Source organism: Monopterus albus, unplaced genomic scaffold (assembly GCF_001952655.1).
Source record: "Monopterus albus unplaced genomic scaffold, M_albus_1.0 scaffold20.1, whole genome shotgun sequence".
In the NCBI taxonomy this organism is placed as follows: domain Eukaryota; kingdom Metazoa; phylum Chordata; class Actinopteri; order Synbranchiformes; family Synbranchidae; genus Monopterus; species Monopterus albus.
In genome coordinates, this window is record NW_018127900.1 from 1,785,853 (window position 1) to 1,800,265 (window position 14,413).

The window sequence follows — 14,413 nt, forward strand, 5'->3', positions numbered from 1 at the left end:
GCAAACCGCCCCAGTGCATGCTGGAGGTCCTGGTTTTGACGGAGCCAACAGGACAACGTCGTCTGCAAAAAGCAGAGACAAGATCCTGTGGTCCCCAAACCGGACTCCCTCCGGCCCCTGGCTGCGCCTAGAAATTCTGTCCATAAAAATAATGAACAGAACTGGTGACAAAGGGCAGCCCTGCCGGAGTCCAACATGCACTGGAAACAAGTCTGACTTACTGCCGGCGATGCGAACCAAGCTCCTGCTCCGGTCGTACAGGGACCGGACGGCCCTTAGCAAAGGGCCCCGGACCCCACAGGGCGCTGCGAGGGACACGGTCGAATGCCTTCTCCAGATCCACGAAACACATGTGGACTGGTTGGGCAAACTCCCATGAACCCTTCGCCACCCTGAAGAGGGTATAGAGCTGGTCCAGTGTTCCACGGCCAGGACGAATATTGCACCATTTGTTCAAAATTGTATAAGTACTGTATAAACAGATTTTCTGTTTTTGATACACAATTATATTAATACTGATGTTGTATACATGGCGCCATTTGATTCCACACTTTCCTGATCAATATACAGTTTGTAAGGGGTTAAAGAGGTGTTAGTAAATCAGCCTTTTTATTGTCCAACAGTCAACACCTATGAAGTGTGCGTCTTCACTGGTGACATGCTGGGAGCTGGGACCGATGCCAAAGTCTTCATTAACATTTATGGGGAAAATGGAGACACTGGAGAGCGCTTTCTGAAGAACTCAGACAACCTGAACAAATTTGAGCGAGGGCAGGTAAACGAAGAGATGGCCACTACTTCTAAATATGATCCACATAGTTAGGTTTTAAAACTTGATTATTTTATAGATGAAAGGGGAACAAATCTGGGAAGGTTCCATTTTGGTTCATAAAACAAACATTTCAAATTACACCGACAGACACTGTTACAGTTATTCTTACATAAACTTTGATCCTTATCAAGAGCATGAAAACAAACTAGTCATAGTCATTTCCAAGCAGTTTGTTTGAGCTTAGAGATCAAATTTAAAAGAGGCCATTTAATTAAAATTTTCATTAGGGCTATACAGTTTTACTCACTTTCCTGGAAGGTCATCTAGCTGAACATTAACCAGTAGTTAGTCAAAGGCACCTCCACGCAACATGAGCCTCGGCACCGAGGTGTGGTGGGCAGTGTTTTCTAGTAGGATTATAAGCTGCACTGCAGGTGAGCCAGCTGCTACTGTGAGGAGCTCTGTTGGATGATATGACTTTACTCTCTTGGCATTCTCTGGCCAAAATAAGTGTGCAAGGAAATTCACATTACATATTAGCTCACTGAATGTACGGTATTATTACTACAATTCTGAGAGGTGCTTTTTGACACTTTGAGGGGCAAAAATAATACACAAAATTGAGATGATCATTCTGCATTTCTGAATTAAATATCATACATGTACCTTTTACTATTCTACATCATTTGACAGCCAGTTCCTTAGCAGGTTAAATTTTTTTTTTACAAACATACAGTATCTATTTTAGTAGGTATACCTATGCAGTCTACTACAACCCAATACAACTCTTCTGCAATATTCTACTTTTATTTTGCTCATAATATTAGTTCTGCCAACACTGTCAGTCTGGTGTTAATTCAGCCATGGTGGTGTTTCTATTAAACTACATTATTTAGAGGCATTTCTAATATTCTGCCTTCCTCGTGTATGTAAGTGGGAAGAGCAAAAAGTTCTAAACACCTGAAAAGTGTGTAGTACTGTATTAATAATTATAATTCAATATAATCGAGTGCACAAATAGGTGTGTTTAATTTTGATACTATATTTTATTTGAATAGTTATGTACTTGATAGCTGGACTTTTACTTGTAATGGAGTATTATTACAATGCTGCTGTTACTACCTTTGCTTATGTAAAGGATCTGAATACATTTTGCTTGTAATACTCCATTTCTCTCTCATCATACATGTTCTGTGTTTCTTCACTTGAATTATAAAATGAAGACAAAAAAATAACACCCCCCCAAAAAAAACTATAAGATTAACAGGACGTCTGTTTGCTGTATTTTGCAGGAGGATGTTTTCATTGTGACAGCTGTTGATCTGGGTCCTCTGAAAAAGCTACGAATCCGTCATGACAACACCCATTCTCATTCATCTTGGTACCTGGATCGTGTTGAGATTGTGGACACAAAGGATGACACAACGTAGGTGATACCACTATACAGTTTGCATGGGTGTTGTTATCAAAAAGGGAGTGCATATAATTCTACAACAAATAGCAATGTAACAGAAGATCATCTCAGAGTCAGAAGCATTGGAGGCATTTTCTTTTTTTGGGTCTGCAGGTACTATTTTCCTTGTAACCGCTGGCTTGCAGTGGATGAGGATGATGGACAGATAGCAAGGGAGCTGGTGCCTGTGGACGAGGCTTTCATGAGGAAGGATGAAGAAGGGACAAGCGCCACCCTAGGGCTCGAGCAGAAATGTAACACAGCTTCAAAACTGGCTCATGTCTTACTAGAGGGAGATAAAAGGGAGTCCTGTTCAAATATTTAAGTGCTATCCAAACAGCCAGGAGTAGATGAGAGCAAAGTGGAACCCATGTATTACTATGAAGATGAGAAGGATTAAAGTTCTGACTTGTTAAATTTATCTTACAGCCATGTCTACTACATATACTGTTAAAATGAAAACTGGTGAAAAGAAGTATGCTGGAACTGATGCCAATGTCTTTGCCGTCCTGTTTGGTGAAAATGATGACACAGGTGAGATACTGTACTTTGCTAGTATCCTCACCTTATGCTATATGTTATTAGTTAAATTATACCAATTTAAAATGTTCCTGTCACTCACAGGGATCATTAACCTAAAGGCTTGTAAGACTTATAAGAATAAGTTTGAACAGGGGCTGATAAATGAGTTCACTGTAGAGGCAGTCGACCTGGGCGACCTGGAAAAGATTCGAATTGGTCATGACAACTCAGGTAAGGAAAAGGGCATACAGACCAGAAATAAGCAGCTGCTGTCCTAAGTGCAATATTTGAAACTGAATGATATGACTGTTTTTCCACTATCAGGGGTTTCGGCTGGTTGGTTCTTGGACTGGGTTGAGATTGATGCCCCCTCACAGGGTCAGAGACTATGCTTTCCATGTGGCCGCTGGTTGGCTAAAGGAGAGGATGATGGAGCAATAGTGAGGAATCTTTATCCTGCTGAGCTACAAACTGAATACTACACACCATGTGAGTGAACAGCCATGGAAAAAAGCACTCAAATCCATTAGTAAAAGCAGCACTGACTGAAAAATCTCCCTGTAAAAGTGCTTTTTGCACATTTTTACTCAGCTAAAAGTGTGGCAGCATTAGCAGTAAATATAATTAACACCTGAATAATGGTGCTTGTCAGGACATTGACTCTTTGATGGGACCTATAATGTTCCCATGGTGGCTCTCCTTTTAAACTTCACCACTTTTTGACGTGCACATGTAACAACGCTGCACTCATAGACACAGGTGCAAACATGGCATCTGTTTATTTTCACTTTTAACTAGCAAAAAAAAAGTGTCTGACACAAGCACTGTATGACGCTGTCTTCTACACACAGTCACACCATTAACACAGTAAACTCTTGTTCTTTTTACAGCAGGTGGTCATTATCATCTAAAATTGTAATAAATTCAAAACTCAGAAGCAACCAACCAGCTACAACCATCAGAATAAAACAGTGTAGCATATATATATATATATAGTACTGTGAAAAAGTCGCCATTAAATGTGTCATTTCAGCAATATTATTATGACAAAATATATTTATTTGTTAGAATACAGCTAAAAAATATCATATGTACACAGTATTACACGTCAGAAAAAAATCGGCAAACAAACTGGATATGCAAGACGTGGTATTCAGGCTATTCTAAGGAAATATGAAGAATCTGTCGAGGTCAAGGACAAACATAGGAGTGGAAGACCAAGAAAACTATCAAAATCTGATGAGAAGTTTCCCAGAGTCTCTTCTCTGAGATACCAGAGGAAATCCAACTCTGCATCCTGCAGCTTCATCTGGATGCCCAGTTAATCCTTCCACAGTCTGAAGAAGCTTGATCAGGGATGGCCTTTGTGCAGCCTAACACTTGCCCAGTACTGTAATTGCAATGCATAAAATATTCCACATACTTATGGTGGAGTCTTGCAATAAAGTAAATGCCCAAAAAGTCAATACCAGTATAGTTTAAAAGCCCTACATATAGTACCTAAGTGTGCCAGCAGTACCTAAAATATATACTTTTATTTTGTTCACATAAGTATTATCGTCTGATAGAGACGAGAGTGCCAAAATTGTACTGCAGTGCTTAAGTAACTGCAGTTTGTGACTTTACATCTCTCCAAGTTTAAGCATGTAAGCATATTGTTAAATTGAATATTTATAGCTTCCATCTTAACCGACGTCAACTGTGACCTTCTCTGGTTTTTCAGTTGTGCCTTATGAGATAAAGATATACACCAGTGATGTGTTTTGTGCGGGAACAGACGCTGACGTGTTTATAACCTTGTACGGACGTAAGGGAGTGTGCACACAGCAAAAACACCTGTGTGTCAACAAAAGAGAGAGACGCCTGTACTTTGAAAGGGGAGCTGAGGACATGTTTATTGTGGAGGTGAGTGTGTGGATTTGGACTATTGATTCTTTAAGACAATGAGTGCAGCTCCGTAAACACTGTCTTCTCTTTTCCCAGTTGGAGGATGTAGGTGACGTTATAGAGAAGATCAGAATAGGACATGACAACAGGGGCACCAACCCAGGATGGCACCTTGACCGAGTGGAGATCAGGAGACAACTTCGGAAAGGAAAGGTATCAGAAACCCACTCACATACGTAGCTGAGAGGCTCATTAAGGGTCACCTTGTCTCAAAGGCAGATTTACTTTCCTTCAGTGTTAGACAGACACACATAGGGCCAATTTGGTGGTTTGTCTCTGTTTAATGGCAGGGGTCCGAGACGACCATTTTCCCATGTGAGCGCTGGCTGGCCAAATCTGAAGATGACGGGGAGACTGTGAGGGAGCTGGTCCCCTCCGACATTATCACACAGAAGCTGCTCAGGGATGGGACGCTGAAAACGACTGAAACAGAGGTGGAGGATGCTTTGGAGAGTAGGTTCACCCTGATTTCACTTGTTCAAGTAGAGTACAAATCTGCGTTTAATGTTTCCCTTTCATGCTACTTCATGCATGTACTCCACTACAGTTATTTAACTGCTTTAGTTCGTTTTTTTAAATGTAAAGTAAGTCTCTGGTAGTATGAGAGAATCTGTCTATAAACCAAAATGTCATACTCAGAAACTTTGTATATCACATGAACGCACTGCTGGACTCAGTTCATATTGTTTGAATTGTTTTTATTCTTTTCTTTCACAGCTCACACGTACAAGGTGTCTGTGCGGACAGGTAATATGTACGGAGCAGGAACAGATGCCAATGTTTTCATCACCATCTACGGAGACCTGGGAGACACAGGGGAGCGGAAACTTGCCAAGTCTGAGAACAGCAAGAACAAGTTTGAGAGAGGAGGGGTATGTGGGGGAAAGGTGTTATTTGCTTGCTTGCAAACAATGATGGTAAGATGATGTTATGGGGTAGGACTAGATAAGTCTAACTTCTTCCTACTCCGTTCAAGCATGTAGTAGGTATAAGCAATTTGATAATGCATTTGTGGATATGTGTGAAATTATGTGTGTTGACATATTGACTGTCTTTACATGTTTGAAAGAATAAATCAAATCAAATCAAATATTTGTGTTGGTATCAAAGTGTGTTACGTTCTCTCTGCTTCTCAGGTGGACAAGTTTTCTATCGAGGCTGTGGATCTGGGGCAAGTGTTTAAGATTCGTATTCGTCATGACAACTCCATGTTGGGGGCTGACTGGTACCTGGACCAGGTGGAGGTGCTGGATGTGGACACCGAAGAGGTGTACATGTTTCTGTGTGAGCGCTGGCTGTCAAAAAAGAAAGAGGACAAATGCATAGAGAGGACCTTCTTTGTCAAGGTTGGAAGAGTTTAATTAATTTTATTTATTACACAAATCCATATTAAAATGATATTCTTGAGCTTATCCCACTTATACAAAGAATAATTTACATGCACAGGTCAATCAATACTTAAAAGCCAAATGTACTGATGCACATAATGGTTAGTTTCCATTTTCTTGGATTGGGCTTGAAATGCAAAATTTTGCAACAGACACTCAGCCGTACAGCCAGAGGTGTGGACTTTGAAAGAACTGGCCATGTAGGTCAGTTATTTGCTCAATTAATTAATTGTTTGTTCTATAAAAAAATGTGAAAACTCTAAAGTCCTTCAGAAACAGGCCATAATTGTGGGCACAGAGGCAACACAGCCAGAGTAAGACCAGCCAGACCTACATTTTACACATTCATTATACAGTATGTATGCATAATCTGTTTGTGTTATGAGATCTTGAGTCTTATGCTGGTGGTTTGTTGCTAGTTACTTTTCATAACCAGATAATACAGAAAATATAGCATCTAGACCTCATCTACCCAGCAGTAACTCAAATTAAATGCACATAAGTTCATTAAAATTAGCTCCCCCTTTACCAGCTGCAGCATTAAATGTGATGTACACAATAATGCATCAGTAATTATTATATGATATAAAGGAATGTGAAACGTGCCATTTTGCACAATGAGTACTTTCAGTACTTTAAGTATGTTTTGATGCTAATACTTTTGTACTTTTACTTAAGTAACATTTTGAATGCAGGACTTTTACTTGCAACAGAGTATTTTTAGACTGTTGTATTGCTACTTATGTAAAAGGATCTGAGTATGTCTTCAACCACTGCAGTGGTTAGTTACAAGAAGCCAATGAGTCCATTGTCTGTGTCTGGTTTAGGGGTATGAAGGTGACAGAAACACTGATCCAAATTTCAAGAAGATGGCTCAGGCCAAACTGGGACTGGACAGAAATGCCAACAAGAAGAAAAAGAAGAAAAAGGTGGCAGTGGTGGAAGAGGGTCCAAGTAAGGCCACAGAATTGGTCTTCATGGTTTTCAGTGTGGGATTTGAGTATGATGAAAACAAATGTAATTGTGGCCGAAGACTGTTGCACAATACTGAAAACAAAAAGAAAAGCTTTTAAAAAGCTCCGTAATTAACATGTCTTGTTTGTAAAACAGAATAATACTTCTGTGGTCGGATGGTTGCAATGCATTAACTGAGTTTTAGAGGTGTAGCTAGGGGGATTTTATTGTTCTCAGACCAAGTCAGGCTACCTGTTTCCAGTCTTTATGCTAAGCTAAGATACAAACAGAGTTCTGTCAGTTCTATCATGTCACTCTTGGAGTGTATTTTCCAAAAGTTTTCCTTTTAATGCAATTGAAATTTCAAAGAACTGGCTTTAACCATTTCTTCTCTCTCACCCAGTCATCCCCTACCATTTCAGTGTTTCCACGGGGATTGACCACGATGCCAGCACCACAGCCAGGGTCTATGTCATTATTATGGGCCCTGGTGACATTGAGACAGACCGACTGTGGCTGGACCTGCCAGAGGGAAAGAAAGCCTTCGAAGAAGGCTCCATGAACCACTTTGTGTGTTATGGAACTGACATAGCAGAGATCAAGAGGGTTGAAGTGAGAATCTGGAACTGTCATTGTAGATAAATCTGTGAAACTGTCTCCTCTGTGCTGCCTCCTTAGACACACTGATGTTAAATGTTTAAGTAAAACCATTGTAGCTCAGCAATAATTAGTTCTACCAATGCCTTTTGATGTCTAGATCAAACAAAATGAAATGATATACCAATTCCCAGTTCTACCTACCCCATGTCTTTGTCTCTCCTCTCCCTCCTCTTTCGTCTCTTTCTCTGTCTCTTCTTCAGCTCGGCCATAATGGAGTTACACCAGAGAGCTGCTGGTTGGTGGATGAGCTGACGGTTGCCGTGCCAACCAAAGGTATCAAGTACATCTTTCCATGTAATTGCTGGATGGCTAAAGACAGGGGAGATGGTCTTACTGCCAGACTGTTCAACGTGCTCGACTCCAGCACGATCAACATTACCCGCAAAGTGAGTCACTGCACATAAAATATCATATCTTGGAAAACATCCAGTTAATGTGTTGTATCAAAACTGAATTTGTCTTTTCTGTATATGTATTTTCTACTGTTTATTATAGGTTGTTTATTCGGTCACAGTTGTCACAGGTGACATCCAGTATGCAGGGACTGATACCAACACTTTTATCACTGTGTATGGAGCCAACGGCAGCACAGAAGAAATGCTACTGCCTAAAAATGGAGATAGGTCAGTCTTCTCAAAGCTGTGTTGATAAAGGAATGGTTAGATACTGTATTTTGGGATTGATGCACATAATAGTCTGATGCGACTATTTTTTTTTTGGCCCAGAGTAATAACTTCCATGTTCTCCACTTGTTTACTGATAACTTTCCAGAAAATCACTTCTCACCCCACAAACCATAAAAACATTTTTAAACTTTGGTTTTTGTACAGATAAAGCAAAATATAATGTGTTAACCTGTGAACTTTAGAGGTGCAGATGGATTTTGTTGCCGTAGGACAGAACCAGACTAGCTGTTTCTGCTTTTTGTGCTAAGCTAATAGCTACAGAGAATATAAATATCTCATGCAATAACTCCACAAGAAAGTACAGCCATTCTATGTCCAGGTGTTTTCAAATACAAAATTATACAGAGAGTATGTATTGTTTCTGTCTAGGTTTGAAAGAGGCCAAGAAGACACATTCAGCCTAGAAATAGATGACATTGCTCCTCTGAAGAAGATCCGAGTTCGGATTGATGGCAGTGGTAGTCGCCCTGACTGGTTTCTTGACAGGGTAACACAAAGTGCTAGAGCTACTGTCAGCAGGGACAAAAGGGCATTTCTGGGAAGAGCTATCAAAATACAATATGTAGTGAAGTATGATTTTTACATTAAGTTACAATTGAAAATCACAGCACTTACCATTTGGAAACTGCATTATAAAAAAAATGCAGTTTAAATATGAAAAATTAACATTTTGTCCTTAGTAAAATGCAAAAGCAACTGCATCTCCTAATTATTATTATTTCTGATTATTTTCAAGTAAGAGCAAGATACATTTGTGATTATGCTTGGTACAGTTTTTTTTTTTTTAATATAGGCTACAAATACAGCCTTCTAGGCATACTGTATATGTTTCACTAATATTTCAGCCCTAAAAACTATTAATGTGAAAGTTTCTGTCATACTGTGATGTGCAATAAATGTCCCAATAAATGCATTTAGATCCTGATGCGGAATCTGACCACAGAGGAAGTGTATCTGTTCACTTATGAGAATTGGCTCTCAAAGACTAAAGGACCCATGAGGACGAAGGTGTGTGAGCTGCCAGCTGTGGTGGATGAGGAGGAGATGATGGAGAAAACAACCTACATCATCCAAGTCCAGACCAGTGATGTGGGAGGTGGGTCACAGGAGTTTTGTATGATATAGTCACGGTGGACTCCGTGATCTATGTTTAGTTGTCTTAAAGACATTTTAATTCAAATGTATGAAAAAAGGAGACACAGTGGTTAGTGCTGTATGAACAACATGCATGTTGTTGATTTCACTGTAATGTGTCTTGACCTGCACTAATATGTAAGTTAGTATTCAGTTTATAGGTTAGGGTGAGTCTCATTTTATGGCTTGTGACACCTTCAAAAACTGTTATTGATGATGTTTTAGGTGCTGGGACTGATGCCAACGTGTTTCTGATTGTGTTTGGGGAATTCGGAGACACTGGGAAGCTGCCTCTGAAGGAGAGCAACAACAGGAACAAGTTTGAGCGTAAAACAAAGGATGTGTTCAGATTTGCTGACATCCTCAGTTTGGGTGAACTGTCCAAGGTCCGAGTGTGGCATGATAACAAAGGTGAGGAGGAGGAAAGGAGTGCTTGGTGTCAATGCAGTATAAAAAACAGCAAGGGGAGGAACTTTGTGCACAAAAAACTGTTGTATGAAGATGATTTGATGGTGACAATTTGGCTTTAAAAAAAGCATACTGTTCTTTGATATTATAGGAAGATTTTTTCAAGATGGATGTTGAAATAAAAAAACTAATCACTGCATTAAAAACATTTTTGTATAGAAGAAATAAAACTGTTATGCATTTTGTGACTGTAAATAGGCCCTGCTCCTGGTTGGCACCTGGACTACATCGATGTGAAAGATGAGGCTATGGATCAGACATTTAGGTTCCCCTGTGACCGCTGGTTGGCTAAAAACGAAGATGATGGGCAGATAATGAGGGAGCTGGCCTGTGCCAACAACAACTCTGTAGACCTCAGTGACAAAACCAGTTAGTAAAAACTGAATTCTGTGGGCATAATTACAAGCTCTCTGTTTCAATTCAATTTTATTTGTATAGCACCAAATCACAACAAAAGCCGTTTCAGGACACGTTACTATTATAGAGGAAAAGCTCAACAAATCCCCCGTGTCAGAAATGAATGACTGGCAGCTAATTACAGCCATTTACTAGACGTGAAGTGAATACAGTGTAACTGTCTTCCCTGCATTGTCACAGAATATGAAATTGCCATAACGACTGCTAACACGGATGACGCCTCCACCACAGAAAATGCCTGGATCGTGTTGGAAGGAAGGAAAGCCCGTTCCAAGGAGTTTGTTCTGGAGAATAAGAAAAAGAAGTTCTTAAGGTAGGTCTTCAAAGAGAGTCTAGGTGCCTTGACTTGCAGTAAAACCCTATAATGTGACCTCTCTTACACATGTTTTGTTTTTCTGCTTTCTTTATCTTTACTTTCTGTTCTCCGAGTCTCTCGGGAGAGCTAATCTCATGAGATGCACAAAAGACATGTTCAGGATCAGACTCTACTAGTAGTTGTAATCTTTTTGACCTTTCACAGTGGTGCCACTGACACGTTTGAGTTCTCATCCAAGCACGTGGGGGAGATTGCCGGAATCTGCCTTGGCCACATAACGAAAGATGGCAAAAAAGTGAAGAAGGATGCTTTCTGGCATGTTATGGAGGTGGTGGTGACAGAACAAGAGATGGGAAACAAGTGAGTAGCATCTCACTCAACCTGTATTATGTTATATAAAATGTCATGTTGCTGGTATGGATGTGACTCCAAGCCTTCCTTCCTGTTTAGGTATTTCTTCCACTGTGATGCACAAATCCCCCTGGCAGCCAAAAAGGACCAGTTCCTGACATTTGAGTGCTATAAGTCCATCGAGAGCTTTGCGAGCAAAATCCGCAACCTGGTTCCTGTCAAGTATGAAATCCTTGTCATCACTGGGGACGTCAAAGGAGCCGGCACTGATGCCAACGTTTTCATCACCATCTACGGCGTGAACGGTGACTCAGGCAAGCGTCAGCTGAGGCAGAAGTTCCGCAACCTTTTTGAGCGAGGGCGAACGGACCGCTTTGTTCTGGAGATGCTGGACCTCGGGGAGCTGCTGAGGGTCAGAGTTGAGCATGACAACAGCGGAACAAATGGTGGGTGGTTTTTAGAGTTCATTGAGGTGACCAACACAGCCAACTCAGTCACAACCATCTTCCAGTGCGGAAAGTGGCTGGACACTCGAAAGGCTGACATGCAGATTCAGCGAGTGCTTTACCCCAAATATTAGGAGGAGGACGTATAAAATGTGTTAGCAATTCCTTCAAGACTTTGTCACTTTTTTACTCTCAGATGAGCTTTGCAAGAGGAAAAGAAATGAAATTAACAGACAAGGGAGGTCACTTCATGTCAACTTTTGAAGGATAACACTACTGTTTATTTTAAAGTTTGTGCCAACTCTTTAGGTTGCCCCTCTTGTAGCATCAGAAACTACCTTTTGCTACCATCTTTTCTTGTACAGTTTGAAAAATAAGGAGACCTGAATACAGAAGATCCAGCAAAATAGACATGCAAACTTAATTTCTTTCATTTCTTTCCTTGTTTTGCTTATTTGATTGCCTGTTAAGTATTTTTGTACACACAATTTTACGTTCTGCTTATCATGAATTACATGACACCTCAGGTGGCAAAAAAAGTCCCAAAAATTCCATCTATGGCTGCACAGAACCAGAAAACATATTTTAGAAAACTGTGAATGCTATATTTTGCACCTCTGAGCCACTGTAGTTTTTACTTGGAGCATTTGAGTTTGCTGTGAGGGCAATCTAATTCACATTTGAACTGTAAATATTTGAATTTTAATTGGCTAGGATAAATCTAAACCTGAAGTAAATTGGCTTTAATGTGAAATGAAATGGGACGAGTATTCTCCCAGAACCTTTCAGGCATTTTGACACAAATGCTGCAAATCACACATTGTGAAATTAAAGAATATTTATATATTATTACTTTGCAAATTTTCACACTGTGCTATATAATAATGATAAACTAGCCCATATTCATGTTTTAATGTAAACATTTCCATAAGGATCCCTTAAATCTGTTTAACTGTGACAATTTTATGTTGCTGTAACAGGATTTGTTTGAGTAAATGACTTTACCAAAATGCCAAATAACATCACAAACTAGCTTATTTCTCAGCATTTTAGGCAGTTTATTTGAAAAACACATACAAAAAGATCATATACAAGACAATAAATAAAAAAGAAACAGAACAGTTTGGGTTAAGCTATGCAACTTTTTGCATCATCATTAGTAATAAATACAGTACAAAATCCACCCAGAGTGAATCTAAAGAGTTTCCACAATATTCACTGATCATGTTATTCTTCATTATGATTTCGCTATTGCTTTCATATTATTGATACATACTTCTACTTTTCTATAAAATACTCAAGATCATAAAACATTGCGCAGTTACAGCAAAACAGCAGTGTGTTGTACAAAGATGGCCACTTCCCTTTTTCACTGGCAGGTTAATAATCAACATTTTTTCAGCAGCAAAGAAACATTGGAAATATTCAAGAAGGTACAGCATCATATTAAACACATCTACAGAGCTACTCCCACATACACATAGGAAAACCTGAGAAGGACATGCATTAAAAAGCTTGTGCTTTAAGTTCTACTGTTCATTCTGGTTCATCAGCTTGAGTTAATACTATGGCTACAGTCCAGTTCGCTCTGGAGTAATGGGGTACACTGTGGAGGGCATGGGGTAAGGCCAGTGAGAGCATGAAATGAAACAATAGTAAGACCAGGCCGCTTCATTCCAGTCCATTACATGTTATAGTCATTTGCAGGATTAGTAGAGTATTAATAAGAAATGCACACCGAAAACAGTTAGCTTATTATACCCAGGTGTAAAACACGCTATCTATATTGTATAACCACAGTACACCAGAAATTTGCTCAATAAGATCAATGGCTCAAGTTAGCATGTTAGATACTTCCCAACATCCCACACAAAGCAATTGCCAGCAATACACAAGAACAAATAATACAGCCTGTTATGTGGGTCCTAAATTAATAAGCACTAAATTGAGATCCTGATACTATGGAATATCATGAACATGGTCAAGGTAAAACTAAAAAATATCAAAAGTTAAATGAAATATAACTGATTATGGGAAGCAAAGCAGTATCATATAGCAAAGGTAAGCTAACGGTGGCACTAAACTAAGATAAAGGAGACTGCAAGCAACCATCTGCTCTAGATTAAAGCAGGGATGACATTTTAAAAAGTTAAATCAAACGATGACATGAATGGAATGTAATCCAGATCAACAGCACCATGCTGGCTAGAAATGTGTTGGGAATCACAATCAGTCAATTTCAATAAGTTTCTTTTTTTTTTCTCCTTTGAAAAAGAAAACACAGACGGCATGCAGAAGCATCCCCACCAACCAATGCATAATGAGGTATTCTTTTTTTTAATATTTTGTGTTATCTTAAATAAATATATTGATTAAATTGCAAAGTTATGAGATAGAGACATTAAATATTCCACCACGATAGCTAGCTAGCTACAGTTAGTAATAAATAATGATTGTTAAATACTTAAGGCATCTTTAATCACAGCATTCTATGTGAACTAGCAAACCTCCATTTTCATCCATCTGTAGTTTTTTGGATGGAGGTTTCATACAAAAAGGGGGGAAAATGCAACACAAACAGTCAAGTTACCCTTCAATAATACACGAGGAAGCATGAAAATACTTGTAACTGATAAGAAACTCAAAGTCTAGGACAAGAAGAACCCACACCACCAAACCAAAAATCAGGCAACTCCATATTATAATGCATTTACAAAACACAAGCTACATTATAACAACAATTAATGTTTTTGCAGCATTGCAGTTTTTTCTTCACTATGGTTAAAATGGACAAGGACTTGGCATATTAGTACCATGTCCAAATTGGCTTGTGAGCAAAGAATAAAAAACACACAAACACACACACACATAATCAGAAACATAAAACAAATGGAAGAAA

At 39.3% G+C, this 14,413-nt stretch overlaps 1 protein-coding gene across 1 annotated transcript in view; it reads left to right on the forward strand.

Annotated features, from left to right (window-relative positions):
• Positions 1–12,323, forward strand: part of LOC109956645 (lipoxygenase homology domain-containing protein 1-like) — a 29,210-nt gene extending 16,887 nt beyond the window's left edge. Inside the window, exons 26-47 of the mRNA XM_020593940.1 lie at positions 624–775; positions 2,065–2,198; positions 2,340–2,479; positions 2,655–2,759; positions 2,850–2,978; positions 3,072–3,236; positions 4,471–4,652; positions 4,731–4,847; positions 4,985–5,147; positions 5,412–5,566; positions 5,831–6,040; positions 6,910–7,036; positions 7,440–7,648; positions 7,897–8,082; positions 8,192–8,319; positions 8,752–8,869; positions 9,301–9,478; positions 9,742–9,927; positions 10,183–10,353; positions 10,582–10,714; positions 10,922–11,077; positions 11,168–12,323. Coding sequence (XP_020449596.1) covers positions 624–775; positions 2,065–2,198; positions 2,340–2,479; positions 2,655–2,759; positions 2,850–2,978; positions 3,072–3,236; positions 4,471–4,652; positions 4,731–4,847; positions 4,985–5,147; positions 5,412–5,566; positions 5,831–6,040; positions 6,910–7,036; positions 7,440–7,648; positions 7,897–8,082; positions 8,192–8,319; positions 8,752–8,869; positions 9,301–9,478; positions 9,742–9,927; positions 10,183–10,353; positions 10,582–10,714; positions 10,922–11,077; positions 11,168–11,648 — 3,725 coding nt within the window. The 3' untranslated portion in view covers positions 11,649–12,323. The remainder of the gene's footprint in view (positions 1–623; positions 776–2,064; positions 2,199–2,339; positions 2,480–2,654; positions 2,760–2,849; positions 2,979–3,071; positions 3,237–4,470; positions 4,653–4,730; positions 4,848–4,984; positions 5,148–5,411; positions 5,567–5,830; positions 6,041–6,909; positions 7,037–7,439; positions 7,649–7,896; positions 8,083–8,191; positions 8,320–8,751; positions 8,870–9,300; positions 9,479–9,741; positions 9,928–10,182; positions 10,354–10,581; positions 10,715–10,921; positions 11,078–11,167) is intronic.
• Positions 12,324–14,413: the final 2,090 nt, after the last annotated feature.